This window comes from Phycodurus eques, chromosome 1 (assembly GCF_024500275.1).
Source record: "Phycodurus eques isolate BA_2022a chromosome 1, UOR_Pequ_1.1, whole genome shotgun sequence".
In the NCBI taxonomy this organism is placed as follows: Eukaryota; Metazoa; Chordata; class Actinopteri; order Syngnathiformes; family Syngnathidae; genus Phycodurus; species Phycodurus eques.
Genome location: NC_084525.1, coordinates 694,106 through 715,556, shown reverse-complemented (window position 1 = coordinate 715,556; position 21,451 = coordinate 694,106). Strand labels below are relative to the sequence as shown.

The window sequence follows — 21,451 nt, the reverse complement described above, 5'->3', positions numbered from 1 at the left end:
TTTCCCTCACGTTCACTATTCTTTTTCATCAGTCTTTTCTTTGTTTTCCTTCTTCGCTGTGATGTTATGTTATAGTGTAACGACAGCAATTTTTCTCTTTTACTTTTCCACAAGTTGATTTTTTTTAAGTGCTCCCAGACCCCTGATCAAAAACCCAAAATATAAAAAAAAACCCAAAATGATACAATGTGCCAAATAACGCTAAATAATAGGCCTACCTTCGTCTCCAACCATATTCACTGAACCCAGATGGAATGACAGCGAGAAAAGGTTCAAGCAAACCATGACCTGTAAAATGAACAATTTTGAGTTGATGTCACAAGTGTAACCGCAAAATTCCTCAGGGACCACTTTGGGTTTCTTGGGAACCACCAGTAGTATGGGGACCACGGTTTGGGAAACACTACCGTAGATAGCAGTAACCGACTGTCAAGAATTCAACACATAAAAACAATTTTAAAAATTAAAAACTGAGAAAACATGCCAATGACTTTTAAGAATTAATAAAAACTAAAATCTTGTATCCACTCTCCAGATCTTAAAAAAAGTGAATTCCCTTGTCAGAAGCAATAAAATAATAAAAGATGCACTAGGGAAAACAAAAATAACTAGAAGAAAATATTAAGCTACGTTACCAACACTGTCCATAAAGCAGACAAATATAACAAGTAACAAGCGCACACCTAATCTACGCGCTTAGCTCAAACAAACCAAAGAATCCATTTGGAAAGGCGTGCATGTGTGGAAAGCCAGAATCCAGCACAGTGCTTTGCTCCCTCTACTCAAAGTCGTTTGGAGCGATTGCACCATGACCAGCGGGGGGTCGCTCCCTCTCTCACTCTCGAGACGGCAATTTGTCCAAGCTTTCTGCAAAGTCGCCACACCCTGAACACAACACTTCAGCTCCGCGCTGATTTATTGTTTCTTTATTTGGCCTGGATCCGCAACGTTGTTTCAGCATCTCTCCGCCGTGCTTCTCTCAGGCCACCGTGTGCGTCCGTTTTCTTTTTCATTTTTTTTTATTTCTAACACCACTCAACCGTGCACCAAAGTTATGAGTATGCCCATCAATTAGATTGTTGTCACACAATCTGATGCACACATGAGCCGCAATTTGTTCAGATTTGGAAACAGTTTTTTTTCTGGATAAGAAATAATAGAAATAATGACTTCCAGGGTCAAATCTTTTCCAACGTAAAATTCAAGCATGCATTATTTTATGTATCCGTTGTCAATGCCGAAGGGGAACCGACGTAGTTGGTAGGCACTGTTAAAAGGGATTTTCCATGTTAAATGTAACTTGCTGCCAAATGTGCAACGTTGCGCCGAATTGGACTGCAGCTTCGGGTGATGCACACAGATTGCAACTGTTAGTAAAATTGGAAAGGGAATTCAGAGAAGAGGAAAATGACAATACAATTGCTCTGTGACATCGCCAACATTGAATAATAACAACTGAATAAGTACAAATAAATGTTACATCAGCAACTGTAGACTGGAAGTTGTATAACATAAAATAAAATAAAATAAAATAAAATAAATAAACGGACCTACAAGAGTGGCACCTCTTTGGTGAAAGCGTCTAAGTAACGGAGATGGTAAGCAATGAGCGATGCAAAGATTTAGGAGAAATGGAGGATGATAGAGCGTTAAACAAGCGGAGAACGACTGAAGGGGTGATCAGTGATCCCCCCCCCCCCCCAAAATTAGGCCCAAGACGGCTGCAAAAGGACAAAACGGGGGGAGAAAAGGGTGTCAAGCAGGGCGGGTGAAAATGAAAATAGAGAAGAACAGATGTAATGACAATGACGAGCGCCGAGAGTGATGAGCTAAGAGCCTTGGCTGTGTTTTGCTTGGCCCAACAGACCAATCAGAAGCCTCCTGAGATGGCCGAGTGGAGAGAAGTGTTTTGTGGGGGTGTGCCTGTGTGTGCGCGCGCGCGCATCTCGCATATGCGTGTTCAGTAATACTGAAAACATGACACAAAAAAAGTCTTTGTTACTTATTCTTTCTTTTCAGCATGGATTGAATATTCAATACAGAGTCGTGCCATAATTCCATTCATCTTCGATCCGTCCATCAGGATGACGGGCGATCTATCCCGGCTGAATTTAGGTGAGATTGTGGGGTTCGGTTTGAAACGGTCGCCAGTCAATCCCACGCGGACAAACACTCACATTCGAACCTAAGGACAATTTTGTGTCCTCAACGAATTTACCATGGAAACCGTACAACATGCAAACTCCAAAAAGAAAGGACCGAGTTGAGATTTGAAACAGCAAATTCTGATTGCAAGGCAAATAGCGCTCTACCTCGGTGCCATGACTGGATACAAAATGTCCACAAATGAGTCTTAAACTTCTTATAGCGTTGCTTTGGAGTCCTTTGACATTTGTCTGTGTTTCTGCATATGTTGCCAAAAGCAACACAGGGCAGGATCGCATAAACAGTACACTGACACGGAAACATTGACAGTTTTCATTCATTTTCAGTGAAAAAGGGGGTTGTGGAAACGTCCCCTAAGTGTTTGGAGCCCCCTCAATTTTCCTTCTCAATTCTAAAAACAGAGATGGCAACCACCGAGCCCTACCAACCGTAAGTTGTTCTTTACTTCGCCACATGACCTCAGCACATCTCGCCTTGCTGATGCCTTGAGCTCAAAGAGGTGCTCGCATTGAGATATAGCAACAGTTTCCCAGAAAATCCCGGGATTTACTCTGTCATCACATGACTATCGATAGCGTGATTTATTTCAAGTCTCACACGCACACACACTTCTCCTTCGATGTAGGCCTTCGCATACAGTATATGTGTGCGAATATTTCAGTCTGCAGCTGAACACTGCCCAGGATCCTGCCAATGCCCAATTTGGACACCGGAGATGTCAGCATGACATTTGGAAGTGAACCTTTTCACTCCCTCAGCAAATCTGTCAACCCCACCCCAAAAAAGAAGTGCACTCCTTAAGACCATCTGCTTTTTATCACTTCATGGAAAAGTATTGCCAGGGAATTCATATAGTTTCTACGAAATGATTCTCCAAACCAGTCGAAATGTTTTCCTTATGTCTAATCAGAGCTAATGACGTTGGAAGAAACACAACGAGATCATTGAGACAGTGCAGACCGCCATCAAGGCTTAAACATTGATTACCATGTCTTTTATACATTTCAGGGCTAAGTACACTTATTATTCAATAATCATAATAATAATAACATTGAGTAAGGACGACCTCGCGACGCTACGGTGTCGGATCGACAAAACAACGTCAAGCTGCCAGGTTCTATGATTTATGACAAAAAGGAGACGTTTCAATTTCATTTTGAATAACGGCAACAATGTGCAGAGTTTCAAAATCTGGCGACATCTGTGGAGGAATTCTTATCTCATCCTTATCTTACCCACTACCAAAAAAGGAAACAAGCCAACACAAATGAAATTACAGTCTAAGCTCGACGGAAGGAAAAATACAGCCGCACATTTGCCTTTTATGGGAACAATGGTTTTTGCGCTTCTGAATGTGAATGTCTCAAGGTAGTAAGGTATACTTTTTTTTCCCATGGGGAACTTTCTGGTTGCAGTACAAAGCGTCATAAGATTCATATAATACGAAATAAATGGGTGCTCTTCAACGCTGTTGTTACAAGGTCAAATGACTCAATATCGCTCCTTTAAGAACACATTCGGGTGGCAGCATGATGAAGGTTGTGCTATCCGTTCACTAGAAAAAGGGAACAAAGAGACGAGCACACGCATGTGTAACTGAGAGTCAGCAGATACTCTCATGGACATATCTCACAAAATACTGATTGGAGACAAGGCCCTTTAAACATGTTGACAAATGTCTACCATGGACAATGAAATGGTTCCTATTATGCTCCAGTAAGACTCAAGTCATAGCTTAGCCATTGGTTGTAGGAATGCAAGCCTCCAGACTAATCAGTCAATGAGAAAAATGGGAGAGCAGAAGCGAATGAGAAGGCAAAAAGCCTCTTGTCGCTCTTGGATTCGACAGAACCCAGCACAGGCTTTAACCCGACTAAAGCGGACCTCTAACACTGTAAACAAATCCCCGAATGAACGTCGCACGTGCCTTTGAAGTGGCCCAATCTGCGCGATACCATCTCTGAGCTTCGGCACGTCTGCAGAAACCAGCCGTTCTTTTGTGTGTCACTTTCGTTTCGTCGTGGTGGCCTGCGGGGAAATGGAGAAACATTGAAGACAGATGTAGAGTTCTCCCTCATGGCTGCTTTGAGACGCTTCGTGTTGGGGCCTGAGAATATCAGAGGGAGAAATACGTTGAGTGGCAAAGGCGAGAGTGACAAGGAGACAGATGGACAGACGCTAGGGATGAAACCCAAGACATATTTGAGAAGGTAAACCACTTTGAGACGGGAAAACTAAATCCAGAAAGGAAGTTCAAGATGGATAGACGGAAGGCACCGAGTTATTATGGGGAACGGAGTTTGGACGGATGGATGGATGGACTTGAATGGGCTCAGTTCCTGTCATTATGATTGTTATTATAAAATTAGAATGCTTGTTTTTCTAGCATTCACATCAAGATTTTTTGACACACATTGGCAATCCAATGCTTTTTTATGTCAAAATTGAACAAATCTCCAAAATGGACAGTGGTGTATATCTGGATTACACGCAACTAACCAGATAATTCCAGAACTCCTCACAACAGATAAATCCAAAGAATTTGCTTGCTATTTGAGTGAAAAAATACAATCCATCGGGTCCAATATCAGCACGCAAATCAGCAAAATGATAACATGATGGAAGACCTAAAACCACCCCGGAATAACTCTACTACCATGCTAGAATTTGATACAGTTGACCAAAAAAACCCAGAAAGTGATTCAGCAGCTGAAACCATCAACTAGCGGTCTTGACTCACTACCATGACTTTTTCAAAACTATTCCAAAGTCTGTGCTCGTTGATTTGCAGCAAATAACCGGTTGCTCACTTCAGCCAGACGAGTTTCCTAAATCCACGAAAGTAGCTGCCATTAAGCCACCTCTAAAAAGGAGAACATTAGATGCTTCAATATTAGCAAACTATCAACCCATTTCAATCCTTCCCTTCATAGCCAAGATTGTCGAGAAAGTGTTTTTTAATCACCTCAGCAATTTCGTCAACTTTAATGGACTTTTTGACAAATGTCCCACCTCATCACAGTACAGAATCAGCCCATATCAAAGTGCTAAATGAAATAAGATTGAACACTGACTTGGGAATGTTGCCAGTTCTTGTCTTGTTGGATTGCAGTGCGGCGTTTGATACAATAGATCATAACATACTGTTGAACAGGTTGGAAACATGGGTAAGACCTGGAGGAAAGGGAAATTTTGTGACCATTGGAAGTTCTTGGATCTGATTGAATAGCAGGGACAGGTCCCTCAAGGGTCTGTTCTTGGACCCCTTTTGTTCAGCCTATATTGGGCCTTTGACCCCGGGTCAAATTCTTCAGAATTCAAAATAGTTCATTTTCATAGCTATGTAGCCAACACACAGTTACAGAGTAGTATAGCTAACAGTGTCTCCAGACATTTCTTTAACTTAAACCACAACAGAACTGGGGTCATTTTTTGTTGTTGCCAGTAAAGAAACGAGGGTGGCTGTTAGTAAATACCTGGAGTCACTCTCTTTAAAAACCAAAGACCATGTCCGAAACCTCAGTATGCTGGTAGATTCCAACTTGACTTTCAGCAGTCATATCAAATCAATCACTAAAACAGCCTTCTACAAGCTGAAGAACATATTCAGTAGGCTCGACTATTGTACTGGTCTTCTGACTGGACTCCCCTAAAAGAGCATTAAACAGCTGCAGCTCGGGTTCTGACAAACAAAGAGATCAGAACATATTAATCCAATGCTGAAGTCCCTACACTGGCTTCGAGAAAGCTCTAGAATAGCCTTTAAAGTTCTGCTATTGTTGTATAAAGCACTAAATAGTTTAGTTCCTTAATACATGAAAGAAATGCTAATGGGATACAAACCCAGTAGGGCTCTGAGATCGACAGACTCCGGTCAGATAGTGGAGCACAGCGTCCAAAGTAAAAAGGGCGAAGCAGCATTTAGCTGTTATGCTGCACACAAATGGAAGCCCCACATGTTAATGTTTTTAAGTCCAGCCTAAGAAAATAGTCTTCTTTCTGATGCTTATGATTTAGGAATTTTGGAGCATTTTCATCTTTTTATAAAAGTCTTTCTTGCACTGTATGTTCTTGGAGAAATTTTAGCAAGCTGTCTTTTACTTTTCTGTACTGTGTTTTCAAATGTATTTTGCTATTTTTTATCAAAATGATTTTATTCAGGTGAAGCAGATTGAGTTATCTTGTGTATGAAATCCGCTATTTAAAATAAATTTGCCTCGCCTTTCCTAATAGTTTGACCTTTCCACGCAGCCAAAATAATGCAAAATGTGCCAAAAAGTGTCCAAATTTAGCATAATAGACTGAGCGTTGTCTTTATAAGGGCATCTATATATATTTAAATTCAAATGTACAGCAAATTCTCACTGCGACACCTGTAGACCTCTGGAAGTTGCTGTTGCTACAGGTAAGTTTGACAAGTTAGTCAGGGCCACATATCCGCCCATCATGACCGCCTGTCATCCCAAAGTTGGACTTTTTCCCGGAATGAGCAGAGAGTGATAAGCGTGGAGGGGGCGAGTTGGTGCGTGCGTGTGTGTGTGTGCGTGTCAAGAGCAGCGGGTTTCTCCTTTTTGCATGTGTATGTGTGCAGAGAGGCTGCCTGACACTGTACGCACGAGGTTAAGATGTCATGCTCACACCGCACCTCTTTGTTTGGACACAAGAAATTGTGAAGGATGGATCTTGTCTTCCTCAGCAATCACAATGCTTGTTACACGCACACACAAACCCTGCTTCTATTTACTTACTGTAACTACATGGGCAGCCTCTAACCGTAGACTGGCTGAACTCTCAGCAGATCTTTTGAATGAATGCTTTGAAATATTCTCTTGTAAGAAAAAAAAAAAGTGTCCACTACCCTTGCAGGTGCTTGCTGAACTGTACTGTACATTCGACTGTACTGTAATGTGTATGAGGACTATGAAATATGAAATTTATATATTTATATAAATACAGCCCCCCGCTATTAGATACCGAATAGCGAAAATGTGAGGAATTGACCCCAACTCGCCCTCCAAAAACAAACAAACAAAAGAAACGTACTACCTTTCTATTAGACAGAGCGATGGCCGTGTGAAGCACTTCCCATCGCTTCACAATAGTTCCTTGGCACCAAGATGCCACAAGATGGCGCCAAAGCATTACTTTTGTTTTAGACGGGGCTTTGGCCTGAGCACGAAATCCGTGAGTGAGAAAGCAAATCCGTGCGATTCTCTTGTCTGTGTTGAAAACAATTACTTGAAATTCATCCAAAATACTTGTGACAGCCCATTTTTGTCATCTTAGTTATCAATTTGAATAATTAACCAAAGACTCAAGTCTACGTAATCTAAATTATTACTACTGCTATTACTGATGTAAACGATTTTCATAACCCAAAATATGTTGGAGTTAATAACTAACTTGACTCATAATAAATATCATTATTATTTTCTTTTGTCGAGGGGGATGCATTGCGTTTGTCCACTGTCGTCCATTTTTAGGTGTCTTTGCGAAGACAGACTTTTGGATGCAGCTTTCTTATTGGATCCTTGCCCGCATTTTTGGGTAAAAGTCACACTCATACAGACGCGACGTCGACACAAACAAAACACGGAACGAAAGTTATTATCAAAGAACGGTAGTGCAGAGCGACATGTTGAACAGTTCCTGTCCTCATTATTTTGTTGCGCTCGCTGCTGTCACTTTGAGCACATCCATCGTCATTGTGTGACTTGTGGCTTCATCTTCCTCCCCTTCCTCTTATTTTTAGACTCAAAGCCTCCCTCCTCGCTCTGACATTATCTTTCCCTTCGCTTTATCCCTCATGTCTCGGCTTGTGCTCGGCCTGTTTTCTCCTGCCAGCCGCTCCGATGTTTTATGTCAGCTTATTAAAACTGCTCTCATCGTCATGACTGCGTAGGTGTGTGTACGTGTGTGTGTGTGTGTGTGTGTGCGTATACAATTTATGGCAGCTTAAGGGACGAACTTTTTCTACTTTTACTTTTTTTCTGTGAACTACAAGTAAGTAATAAGACTCTTTGATGTCTTTGGTCATTGAAAAAAAAAAAACCATGTAAAAATGTAACCTAAAGTTCCCAGAGGTGTAAAAGTGAACGTAAATGTATTTTTTTGAAATGGTCAGTCCTGTGATTGACAGGTGACCAATCCAAGGTGGTGCTCACCCAAACTCAGCTGGGATAGTCTCTAGGCTTTCACCGATCCGGAACAGAATAGGCGGCAAGATGGGGTTTATGGTTAGCAAAGCTCCACTGACGGACGCTGTCAAGTTGTCAACGAGGACGCTTGGCTCCTGTGCTTCAATCAGTCAGCGCTCCAGTGCGTGGCGAGGGACTGCTTTTTCAATGGGTGTTTTGTGTGTGTATCATCCTAGTGATGAGAGGTCGATGGAAAGCTGATCAGTCCGAAGACGCCGAGGGTTTTGCGTACCGATGACGGCTTCTCTCTCTCCATGTGTCTTTGCGCATGCTGTCTCAACGAGAGTGCCAGTCAAAAACTCAACATTGTTTTCTTTGCGAATGCAGTAGTTTGGGTCACATTAGAGCATACAAATGAACTTTAATGGACTGCATGTGTAAAAATATGAGAATCAAAGCTGGATCAGAGGACTGCTCTCTTCTGATGTAATCCTCTTCTCACCAAACGCTCCATTTCAGTTGAGCTTGAAAGAGCAAAGAAGCACGGCATGAATTTAACAAAGAATAAGGCAACACAGTTAACATAACGACAGAGGATTTACATTTCCTGTTACTGACGTGTGCCTCCTGATTACAAGAGGAATAGGCTTTGTTTGAGAAGATACATATTTTGTCTTCTCCTTATTTGCTGTCAATACTTGCTGTAAAATTTCAATCAATCAAACCTTTCTGTTTGTTTTTTTTCCAAAAGCAGTGACAACGCTCCACTCGCTTATGGATCGCCGCGATTACGCATCGTCCTCTTCCACGCAGAGATGTCTCGGGCGAGACTGTCGCTGTGCCCCATTTCAAGAGAATGAGAGACGCGTTGATTGGCGGCGAATGAAGTCGGCTGTAAACACTCCCATCGTGGCGCAGCCTACGGAATTACCAACACCGCTCCAACCCGCCCCTGGCGCACAGTTGCGTCAGCAACCACACGGGACTTGTGCCCGTCCCGAAAATAGGGCCCTTAGATCTCAGCAAAAAAACAAAAAGAAACTCCAGAAATTGGGCTATTCTGAAACGTCGCAGCAAGTGTGCGTGCGTGTAGTGTGCGCAGAGGAGACGCGAACTCGAGTTCAACTTGCTTACTGGCACTCCTGCTGAGATTTTGCAACTAGCTTTTAGGATTTAAAGCCGCTAAACTGATTGGGAGGATGGGATAGCCAGGTGCACAAGCTCTCTACCGCACCCCCTTGAATAGATACTTCTAATCTGTAGTGTGTGTCACATCATTGTTTTCTTCTTGACTTTCCCTTGTGTGATTTAGTATTATTGGATTCATACTACTATACCCTGTTTGACATTATGACTCTGCAGTGGGAGTCATGTTTCTCGGTTCTCGGTTCAGTGGATTCAATTATTTTTCTGTGGGTAGGATTTACTGCGTGGCTTTATCAGGCAAGGAACCGTATTTGGTCAATTTGGTAAAATACACCCGATGTGCCCTCCTATAAAGCAAAAAAATAACCGTCGGGATTTCTACCAGCCAATCAACAGGAGGAAATATGACACTCATCAAACTGTCATAATGAAAGGTAACACTATATCATAAAACAAGAATTATGTTATGATGAAATATCAATAAACTAGACTGCAGTAGTAAAATAGTATTTGGAAACAAAAAGCTAACGTCGACCAGTGCGTGCCGACAGGAATTCCGTTCATATGAGTGTACCAGTACAGCCGACTAAAAAAGAATTACATGTAAACATGTTACTTCTGGCTTGTACTGAGTGAAGACCGGATGTGCCCCGGCTTGCATAAATGCGCGGAGAAAGTTCAAACCCGAAGATTATTTTTAGTGCAAAGATGAGAAACTAAAGCAAAACTATGGATTTATACCCTGTGTTCGCAGTCCTGTATAAAGTACCTAAATGTGACACTTGGGTAAAAGTACAAGTATCTAAACAGAAAAAAAAGTAAAAGTGACCTCGTATTTTCTTTCGGAAATTTCACCAACATTTTGTTTTGCAGTGACAAGTAAGGAAAATGGCTGTAGACTGCATGTACTGATAGCAAGATATTAATCCAAATGTTTTTTCTTGCGTATGCAGATCTACTGTCCACCAACAGGTCCTCCATCTTCAGCGGGCATCACGGCCAGCTGTCACTCTCAACTGTCTACCTGGATGAGTACCGTGACCGTCTCTTCCTCGGCGGCAAAGACGTCATGTACTCTCTTCTGCTGGGACCTGCCAGGAGCGAGTCCAAGGAGGTAACCTCTACAAATTGCTCGATAATACGCTGCATGATAAACGAAAACACTTGGAAGTCATATTAAGACTTTGTTTTTAATGCTGAATCATTGTCCCCTTGTGAACCCAATGAGCGAACCGCAACAATGTTGGATTGTAGATTGTATGAGGTAACACATTTGGAGACATAACTATCTTGTAACCATCAACACCTGACAATCTTATAAATAAAAAGCTTTAGGCTGTGTTCACGATGCAGGGCAGTGCGAGCTGGGCGGTGGCCGCAGGCAGGGACCTCTTCCACTCTGGAGTTGCCCACGGTGAGAGGCGCCGAGCAGGTGTGGGTATACTTTTTGCCGTGGCCGAAAGAACAAGATCCCGGATACAAGCGGCCGAAATGAGTTTCCTCCGCAGGGTGTCCGGGCTCTCCCTTAGAGATGGGGCGAGAAGCTCGGATCTCAGAGTAGAGCCGCTGCTCCTCCACATCGAGAGGAGCCAGATGAGGTGGCCGGGGCATCTGATTCGGATGCCTTCCGGACTCCTCCCCGGTGAGGTGTTCCGGGCACGTCCCGCCGGGAGGAGACCCCGGGGACGACCCAAGACACGCTGGAGAGACTACGTCTTTCGGCTGGCCCGGGAACGCCTCGGGATCCCCCCGGAAGAGCTGGATGAAGTGCCCGGGGAGAGGGAAGTCTGGGCGTCCCTGCTAAAGCCACTGCCCCTGCGACCCGACCTCAGATAAGCGGTAGAAAATGGATGGATGGATGGACCCTGAACCGGTTGCCAGTCAATTGCAGGGCATATATAGACAAACAACCATTCGCACTCACGTTCACACCTATGGGCAATTTTAGAGTCTCCAATTAATGCATGTTTTTTTGGGGATGTGGGAGCCAACACAGCCCCATACCATCACAGATGCTGGCTTTTGAATGTTGCGTCCATAACAGTCCGGATGGTTCTTTTCCTCTTTGGCCCAGAGGACACGACGACCACAATTTCCATAAACAATTTGAAATGTGGACTCGTCGGCCCACAGAACACTTTTCCATTTTGCCTCGGTCCATCTTAGATGAGCTCGGGCCCAGAGAAGCCGGCGGCGTTTCTGGGTGTTGTTGATAAATGGCTTTTGCTTTGCATAGTAGAGTTTCAAGTTGCACTTACGGATGTAGTGCCGAACTGTATTCACTGACCTTGGTTTTCTGAAGTGTTCCTGAGCCCATGCGGTGATATCCTTTACACATTGATGTCGTTTTTTGATGCAGTGCCGCCTGAAGGTCAGGGGTATTCAATATCGGTTTTGGGCCTTGCCGCTTACGTGCAGTGATTTCTCCAGATTCTCTGAACCTTTTGATGATGATATGGACCGTAGATGATGAAATCCCTCAATTCATTGCAATTGTACATCGAGGAACATTGTCCTTCAACTGTTGGACTATTTTCTCACACACTTGTTCACAAATAGGTGAACCTCGCCCCATCTTTGCTTGTGAATGAATGACTGAGCAATTCAGGGAAGCTCCTTTTCTACCCAATTGTGGCACCCACCTGTTCCCAATGAGCCTGTTCACCTGTGAGATGTTCCAAACAGCTGTTTGATGAGCATTCCTCAACTTTCTCACTCTTTTTTTGCCACCTCTCCCAGCTTTTTGGGAATGTGTTGCAGCCATCAAATTCTAAGTTCATGATTATTTGCTCAAAACAATCAAGTTGATCAGTTTGAACATTAAACATCTTGTCTTTGTAGTGTATTCAATTCAATATAGGTTGAACATGATTTGCAAATCATTGTATTCTGTTTTTATTTATGTTTAACACAACATCCCAACTTCATTGGAATTGGGGTTCTAAATGCAATTACATACCATTTGCCATTGGCCTTCTCTCATTTTTAGGATTAACATTTATTTTTTTTGTTTGTTTTTACCGTAGGCTACTTCCGTAAAAAATAAATGGCCCTTTTCCGATGCAAGGTAGATAGTTGGCTCAACACTTATATTTTCTATTGGACCATTATACTTTCTATTGATGATTTTCCATTGGCAAAGACAGCTCACCCGATATTATTTTTGGGAGTTTCATAAGTGGCAAATTTATACCATATACAGTAGGTGACATAAGCCACTGCTGCTTATTAACTGGTAGAGCAGATAAGTCATGACTGCGTCATGGTAAGTTTTGAGGCTAGATGGCTAGAACTGACAAAAATATAAATGCACACATGCTAACGTTAGTTTACCCCGTTGGTGCGCCCTAGCTCTGGACGCTTATCCTCCACAGGCTCCACTTGGCTGTTGTGGTGCCCTTTTCTTTCTGCCCTCAGTCCCCCTTTTCCACTAAATTGTGTCTTCTTACAATAGCCAACAGCCACATTTTGAGAGGTAAATACAGAAATACCTCCTACTTCTCAATTTGTTGTTTAGCGCCACTCTTTCTGACTGATGCGTTCAAAATACGCCAGTGGAGCAGAATAGCCCTAATTCATTCCCACTGACATGTGAAACACACCCAAAAAAATGGTGTAATAACTCTTTTACTTTTTTCGTAATGATAACAATGTATGGCCTCTCGACTTCAAATGAAACAAAGCTGTGTAATATATCTTGTTTCGTAAGCGCATCCCACTGACACGTGCGTGCAGATGGAGATCTTGGTCTCAATGTACTATTTCCTAATACTAGTTGAGGACATGCCTGTCTATGTTGGGCCATTGGAATTAGGAATTAGGTTAGCTAACCCCCCCACTGTGCCCCTGTGGTGACATCAACACAGCAGTTGTTCCCAAGATGAATGTTCAAGCAGTTACGTTTCAAAATCAAACATCTTTTTAGTCACTTAATTGATGCCACATTGGAGAAGGCCAAGCATCCTGAAGGAATGCCAAAATTGGGGAGGGGTGAGGTACGGCAAAAAAAACAGCGGTTCGTGTTTTATAATTTTATCTTATTTTTTTGTCATGATTTCATTTTCATTGTAGATTTGTTGTGATACACTCATGCTTCATGGTTGGGAAGGTGTAATCATTCCAACCCAAAGCAATATTAATCGCAGATTACAAACAAAACGAACAAAATAATCAAGCTGTCGCGATTCATATTTATGGTGACTTGGATTAACGCTCAAATGGAATTACCTGTTAACTTTTAAAACGGGTAGTTTTAGTGGTTTATTAGTGGTATATATGTGTGACTCTAGGCACGGTGGACGACAGGTTAGCACATCCGCCTCACAGTTCTGAGGGATCCCCGGCCCCGCCTGTGTGGCGTTTGCATGTTCTCCCCGTGCCTGCGTGGCTTTTCTCCGGGCACTCCGCTTTCCTCCCACATGCGTGGTAGGTTCATTGACAACTCTAAATTGGCCGTAGGTGTGAATGTGAGTTCGAATGGTCAGTTGTTTATATGTGCCCTGCGATTGGCTGGCAACCAGTTGAGGGTGGACCCCGCCTCCTGCCCGATGATAGCTGAGATAGGCTCCAGCAAGCTCCCCACCCGAGTGAGGAGAAGCGCGACAGAAAATGGAAATGGACAACGTCCCAACTTCATTGGAATTGGGGTTGTATTAGATGGAAAAGGGACATTTTTGTGCTCATAATTAGCTGTAATTCATTTGAAAAGGTGTGACTATCCAATGCATTATATTCTGCAAACAAAGAAAACAAAATAGAAAACAATACAATACAATACATTACTGAAGTATGATTTATAGACTGGATTTGGTTACACTTGTTTCAGCCAAACGAAGGCACCAACATTGTTTTTACTCCACTTTTTGTGTTTTTTTGGGAGGCATTTCTGCAATTCACCTCATTGACTCAAATATGCAAATTGTGCAGCCACAAACTAAACAGAACTACTCAACTATAAATCAAAACACCAATGTTTGGATAGAGGTAGTGTGTGGGCCGCAAGACCTTGGTTCCGTACCTCTAATTATAATTGCCTAGGAATAATAAACCCTGATTCAACTGTTTTGACCATTGGAAACAATAGCTGTAGTTATAGATACCATATAATGATTGCATATTTTATATTAAATCAGCACGGTCAAAGCTGTGGTTATCACGTCTGCCTCCCAGTCAAATGTTCTGGACTCGAATTTTGCTCAGGCCTTCCTTTGTGGAGTTCGCATTTCCTCACACATTCCTGAATCGCGAATGTTAGGTTAACTTAAGACTGTAAATTGTCCATAGGCGTGAGTGTGAATGGTTGTTTGTGTATATGTACCCTCCGGCTGGCTGGTGATTATTCTAGGTGGGGTACTCCTCCCACCCGAAGTCAGCTGGGATAGGCTTCAGCTCACCAGCGACCGTCATTAGGATAAGCGCTACAGAAAATGGATGGGTTAATGGACAAAGAAAGTTAGCATTTGGGTTTATTGTGACGGTTAACAGCTACAAGAGCATGGATGAAACAGCAGGTATCTAAGCAAAGACTCGTTCTAGGTTTGAAGGGTATAAATGTCATGAAATACAAGTGGGGTTGATCAAAGTGCTTCTATTGTACAACTTGATTTAGTGCACACTGGTGCTTTTCGTTAAAACTGGTTTGTTTAAGCATCTGGCACAAGAACAAAGACTGTGGCTCTTAATGGTTTTGGCTCACAGGGATGGCTTGGTTGCCAGATATCAGGAGCAGGTTGAAACGAGTGAAAGGACGAGATGTGTTTGTCCTCCACTTCTCATCTGTTTTAAGCTCTCGCCAGATTAAACGCAATGTCAGCGATCAAAGGACGACGGCCCGCGACTGATGTCCGAGGGTACGTTCGAAGTGAAAGCGACGCTGTGGTGACATTTTGAGAGTTAAACAGGAAGGAACGTGAATGACTAGTGGAGGTCAGCCATATTTTCTCGCTGGGTGGAGATCTTGGACAACAGGCAGAATATTGCAGCGCAGCAACAAGCCAAAGAAACTGCGCCAGAGATCTGAACTATTCCAATTCAAATTTTAAACTAGCTCCAATTTCTAATGTCATCAAACTGGTTTTATTACTAATACATTTTGATGGTTACACGACCCGCTCTTGGACACAACTAGGACACGCCTATACATGCCAAGTCTGTTTAAAAATAATAATTACAGTGGAACGTCTGAGATTGAAGTTAATCTGTTCCGGCATGCCGGCAGATCTCCATTTTGTTCAACGTTACAATCAAATTATCTCATAAAAGACATATAACAATAAATAATCAGTAGCGGAGTCCAACTGTCACCATTATGAACCCTCATTGACTGTACGGGGAATGTTTTATGTAACAATATAACTGTCATATATTTGTAAACTCTTATCATAACATTTAAAGACAATACACGCCTTTAGCTTTGGTAATGCTGAAGGGGTGTCGACTTCAAGCACTAAACTTTTTAACATTCTTTTTAACACTCTTGCGTGACGGCATGCATGATGGCTGTTCAAAATGTGTGGTTCTGTCTGCCTGAAGAGGCATCATTTTTTTCCAGAATTTGAAGTCAAATTACAAATATCATGACCTCAGGGGGTTTGAGGTTCCACTGCAGTAAGAAGCCAAAAGCTGTGGTCGTTAAAACTTGGGCCAACAAACTGATATCTACGCTGTACTGGTTGCCAGCCAATCGCAGGCAATTTAGAGTCTTCAATTAACCTACCATGCATGTTTTTGGGTTGTGGGAGGAAACCGGAGTGCCCGGAGAAAACCCACGCAGGCACGGGGAGAACATGCAAACTCCACACAGGCGAGGACGGGGATTGAACCCGGGTCCTCAGATCTGGGAGGCAGTCTGTCGTAGTATCATGACTGACTAACCAGTCGCCCACCGTGCTGCCTCAGAATAATGTTTTTGTTTGAAAAATACAACTGATGACTAAACAGCAACTTCATTTCTATATGGTTATGTTTTGTTTAATGATAATGCTTTTCTGAAATGCTTGACAGTTTAATTAGAATCCCATTAAAATGAAATTAAATGTGTTTTGCCTGGTCCTTCAAGTTTTCTTCAAAGAATTGTACACATCTTACAAATTCCGCCTGGGTAATCAATCATATGAGCACAACTGTGTGTTTTCTCATTTACTAAATAAAAGTAGGGCTGTGAATTTCAAAATAAGAGCAAGTAAATAAAAAGAAGGTAGTCAAATAAAGTGCTTTACTTCAGAATGATTCTTTGAGAAAACTAACTAAATACAGACAATACTTCATGTTTTGATCATATGGGTAGAAGCAAAATCATGCATTGTAAAAATGCAATATACATAGGTAGAAGTGTTTTTCAGAATTTTTAGGTCAACTTTGGGGGTGCGCGTTATACACGAGAAATTACGGTATCAAACAAGCATAAAAACGGGAGTAACACATCAAGTTCATAAATATTGGGACATCAACCCAATTTGTGGCTCTAAACACCACCACAATGGATTTGAAATGAAATGAACAAGATATGCTTTTGACTTCGGTTCTAATTTGAGGGTATTTACATCCAAACGATTTACAGGTAAACAATGAAGGAATTACAACAGTTCGCATATATGTCTCCAACTTTTTCAAGGACCAAAAGTAATATGAAACGTTAGCAATCATACCTCAAACCTTCACTTTCAATTCTTGGTTGCGAGTCCTTTGCAGTCACTTACAGTCTGAAGTGTGGAACGCATCAGCAACATCATCAAACGCTGGATTTCATCCCCTGTGATGCTCTGCCAGGCCTCTCGTGCAACTGCCTTCCGTTCCTGCGTGTTCTTTGGGTCATTTTCTCCTCAGCGGGTGAAATGCATACTCAATCGGATGCAGGTCAGGTGATTGACTTGGTCATTGCACAAGATTTTACTTTTTTGCTTAAAAAAAAACAACTCTGGTTGCTTTTGCAGTATGCTTCGGGTCATTGTCGATCTGCACTGTGAAGCGTCATCCAATGAGTTGTGAGGCATTTGGCTGAATATGAGCAGATTATATTGCCTGAAACAATAGAGAATTTTTCCTGCTGCTTTTGTCAGCAGTCACATCATCACAAGGGAACCAGTTCCATTGGCATCCATGAAGTACATGCCCACGCCATGAGACTACTACCACAAAACATACTGCACCACGTCATCAGTGAAGCATGGTGGTGGAGTTGAAAAGTCATCATCAATTAACTCTTAACCTGTGTCACACAACTGCCACGGTCAGGCTAAGGCGTGCACAGCAATGAGGGCAGCACAGTATTTGTTAGAAGTGTTTGTTTCCCCCCCCCCCCCATTTAGAGGGTGCAATTTATATGCTGGTGGGTTTAATAGACCAAATATTACAGTAGCCAAATAGATTGTTGTTGAGCTATAGTGGTAGCCCTACTAAACTGTGCATGTAAATATATGCGCACTTTTTTTTTCAGACATGTACACTGAAACTGCACTTTTAAAAGTGTGACTTCTGACCTTATCATCACCTCACTGTGGTAGTTTCAAAAAATCATTTGCCTGACACCCTCCCAAACAAATCGATGCGTGAGCACTCACACTGCCCATACACACATGAAACACAATCGTGTTGTCGTGCACGTCGGGACTGTTTTGTTTTCCTCCCTGGTTCCTTATGTGACTGTTAGGAAAAACAAAGCGGGTTCATGACTAGAGTAGACAAAGACTCTGGTGGTCTGCAAAACTGCAGGATTGCACAGCCCATTGAAGGTCAGTGTTGAGACAGCTTTCATCTGCAGGGAAATTTGAAATCTGATGTCTTTTATCATAGTCAGAAAGCAATATGAGGACCAGTCAAAGCATTTCATGTCCAAATGTTACAATGTGCTCAAGAGAGTCACATTGTTGTGGCTTTGGGTTTTCCCTAACGAGGCAGTGTTTGGAAAAAAACAAAATGAAAGCTCTAATTAAAAAGAGCTTCATATTTGCAGGATTAGAAGAGCTTTTAATTTTTATTTTGGATTGTATAATAATAAGTATGCACCCCGCCTCTCGCCCGAAGATAGTTGGGATGGGCTCCAGCACGCCCGCCACCCTAGTGAGGCTAAGCAGTACAGAAAATGGATGGATGTATAATAATAAAGAAGGGCCAGTCAGGCATTGCGATGAAACATCCATCCATCCGTTTTCTTTACCGCTTATCCTCATTCATTGACTTTGACCATATACAAGTCAAAGACTCAGTTTAGCAAAGATTGTTTCTAGCTGAGAATGGATCAAAAGGAAGACGGTCAGATCATTTTTGCTTGTCTGTATGAATGAGGAGATGTCTGACAACGAATCGCAGAGACGAGACGCAGGAGGGTAGGAAGGGTCGGCTGGGGCTAACGTGATCAGCGGAAAGCAACGGTAGAAGAACTAGGACGCCCACACAGAGGTGGCACAGGATTGCAGACCACTGAAAACCATGTCTCATTCATTTTTGCATGGAACTAAACTGTTTAGTCCAATATTAGATTAGATTAGATAGAGTTGTAACTTGGAAACTCATTTCGTCTGTCTGTCACTTACAATAATCTTGAAATCTTTTTTTTTGCAAATCATTTGGTTATTCCTAATGTTATTCCCGGACACAGATTATCTCCAATTAATCAAGAGCTTGCCCAAAACAGAACAGCTGCTTCATGGTGGCCTACAACAAAGCATAGTTCCATTTCATTGGAACTATGCTTTGGTGTAATTTAACACTGTTGGACAGCAGATGTAATATCTCTTACCCAAGTTTCTGATTTCCAGTTTAGCCCCTAACCACTCCTTTTGCAACATGTCATTATTTCTTGACTTTAAAATAAGGCTCCAATATGCCAAATTCCTAACCCTGCAAAAAAATATTGTTTCCCTCAAAATGCATGAAACTAATTCCGTATGGCTGTGATAGTGGCAGCATAACGCAGATAGTCTTTCCATATTTGTGGTATACAGCACAGTGGGTGCAGAATAAACGAGGCAGGCTACTTTCTGGTTCATGGAGAGAAGAACTAAGAGAAGGGTGCCGCTATCATAATTCTGGACGACCGACAGTTCTAGTGATCCCAGAGTGAAAGAAAACAAGTTGGGGGAGTCCTCTATCTGCTGAACCTCACCAAAATGTAATGGCTTCATGGACTTTTTCCGCATCACCCTTTTAGCGGTCTAATTGTCTAGACAGCTGTCTAGCTAGTCTCTACTTGTTTGTTGATTTAAAAATGACTGGTGTAAAAGGGCATTCAAAACCAAACTTAGATGTGACATCAATGTATATCTGCCCCACCCCCAAAAATCATAACCTACAGTAAATGGATAGAAAATGACCAATTCCAAAATTTCAAGTTGCCATGGGAGGATTTTACCCCCTTATTAGGTTCACGTGATTCAGTTTATATATTTATGTCCAAAGTCACGTTACTAACCAATTAAATAAGAACCACTGTGTCCGTCTTCTCCCCCGTAGATCTATTGGCCCCCGTTACCTGGCCACCGAGAAGACTGCATTCAAAGGGGGAAAGAGCCACAGGTAAGTCATGAACACCTAACGACAGTGTCAATGTTGTCTGTGTGGAATTTGAAAAGAAAGACTGCCATACACACAAAATCAAAGAACGTTTGTCCAGTGGGGGATCGATCAATGAATTGGTTGACTCGGTTTATCCCGACATTCATTTTACCAGCAAATCAGTAACCCGTTAATGTGCAATTCAAAACAGATTCATTTTTGAAAAAGATCTGAATTTGTTCATTTCAATCCCATTTGTCAGGTTGAATGGAACGAGAAAGGATTGAAAGTTGTCCAGCGTACATATTGTATTGGGACTGAAGATGCCACACTGCAAGAATTTTGGAAGCGGGGGTGGTTCTTGCAGAATGTGCCTGCCACTGGCGGCCATAGTTTCTTCATGGAAAGAAAGCATGGTGGGCTGTTGTCAATGAGGATGTTTGTTGGTTTTGTGCACGAGCCTGGGGGATGACGGAGTATCTCTTCATGAGGTCTGAACATGGAACTCGGGAAAACAATGACTTAGGGAGTTAACTATGCAAACTTACTGTTATGATAAATAAGAAGTTTAAGGAATAGGAGGCAATATATTACCCTTTTGAATACACTTATTTTGAACGTGAATATGTAAGCAATTTCATTATTTGTTTCCACTTGAGTCAGCATTCCATCTGTAGGTTAAATAGAAGTGCTACTTCTTTGGGTTCATGGATGAGATTCGATCTGCTTTTGGCGAAACACAGCGAATGAAAAACTGATCTGAGGGGAGGGAACATCTTAAATGGGATTTTATATAATAACCCGAATATACCCCATGACAAATTGAGGAAAAGGGACATTATCTGATATTACGGAGATATTTTAAGTTAAGTCCCACTTGGAGGAAAAGCTATGTGATTTTATGGGTGCATAGAATATAAAAACGAGTACTTATGTACCGCTTTAAACACGCGCACGCACACACACAAAAACAAACACCATGTTGTGAGAGCCCTAAGAACACTGTTACTTTTTGGGCCCCACTTTGCGCTCACATGACATTTACCAGCCACCTCCATCTGGAACATGTTTGAGGCGTGTGTGTGTGTGTGTGTGTGCGTGTGACTATGTGGACACATGCAATGTGTTTGAAGTGGCAGGTGTGTCTTGTGTGTCCCATGTCAGTTTTATTTGGTATTTCCTCTGTGTGTTTGCTCTCTGGGATGAGGTGAGTTGAAGCTCCTGTAATGTGTTTAGTGATTGGGAGAAGCAATATATTAGTAGTTGGCCCTGTTAAAGCTACAGTATGCAGTGTATAATTCATACTGTTTTTAAAAATGTTTCTCTCTTTTTTATTATATTTGACCCTCTTGTTCCTAAAGTGGGCTACTCACATTCTGATAAGGGAGCCAAATTTGAGCATTTCCCCCTCTTACGGTCAAAGTCGGCAACAGCCCAAATGTTGGATCTTGCAAAAATATTATCAACGCAGATTATCCTGTGGTGTGGGGTGTGTTCAAATGTATGCTTCA

General features: G+C 42.2%; 1 protein-coding gene across 2 annotated transcripts in view; it reads left to right on the top strand.

The window, feature by feature from the left end:
- sema3bl (sema domain, immunoglobulin domain (Ig), short basic domain, secreted, (semaphorin) 3bl) overlaps positions 1-21,451 on the top strand; it is a 56,308-nt gene that overhangs the window by 5,342 nt on the left and 29,515 nt on the right. Inside the window, exons 1-3 of one of the 2 annotated variants that reach the window (XM_061670930.1) lie at positions 2,026-2,115; positions 10,403-10,563; positions 19,899-19,961. In XM_061670930.1, the coding sequence (XP_061526914.1) occupies positions 2,085-2,115; positions 10,403-10,563; positions 19,899-19,961 (255 nt within the window). In that variant the 5' untranslated portion in view covers positions 2,026-2,084. Of the gene's footprint in view, positions 1-2,025; positions 2,116-10,402; positions 10,564-19,898; positions 19,962-21,451 lie in introns of those variants that run through there. The other variant, XM_061670921.1, reaches the window with a different exon arrangement.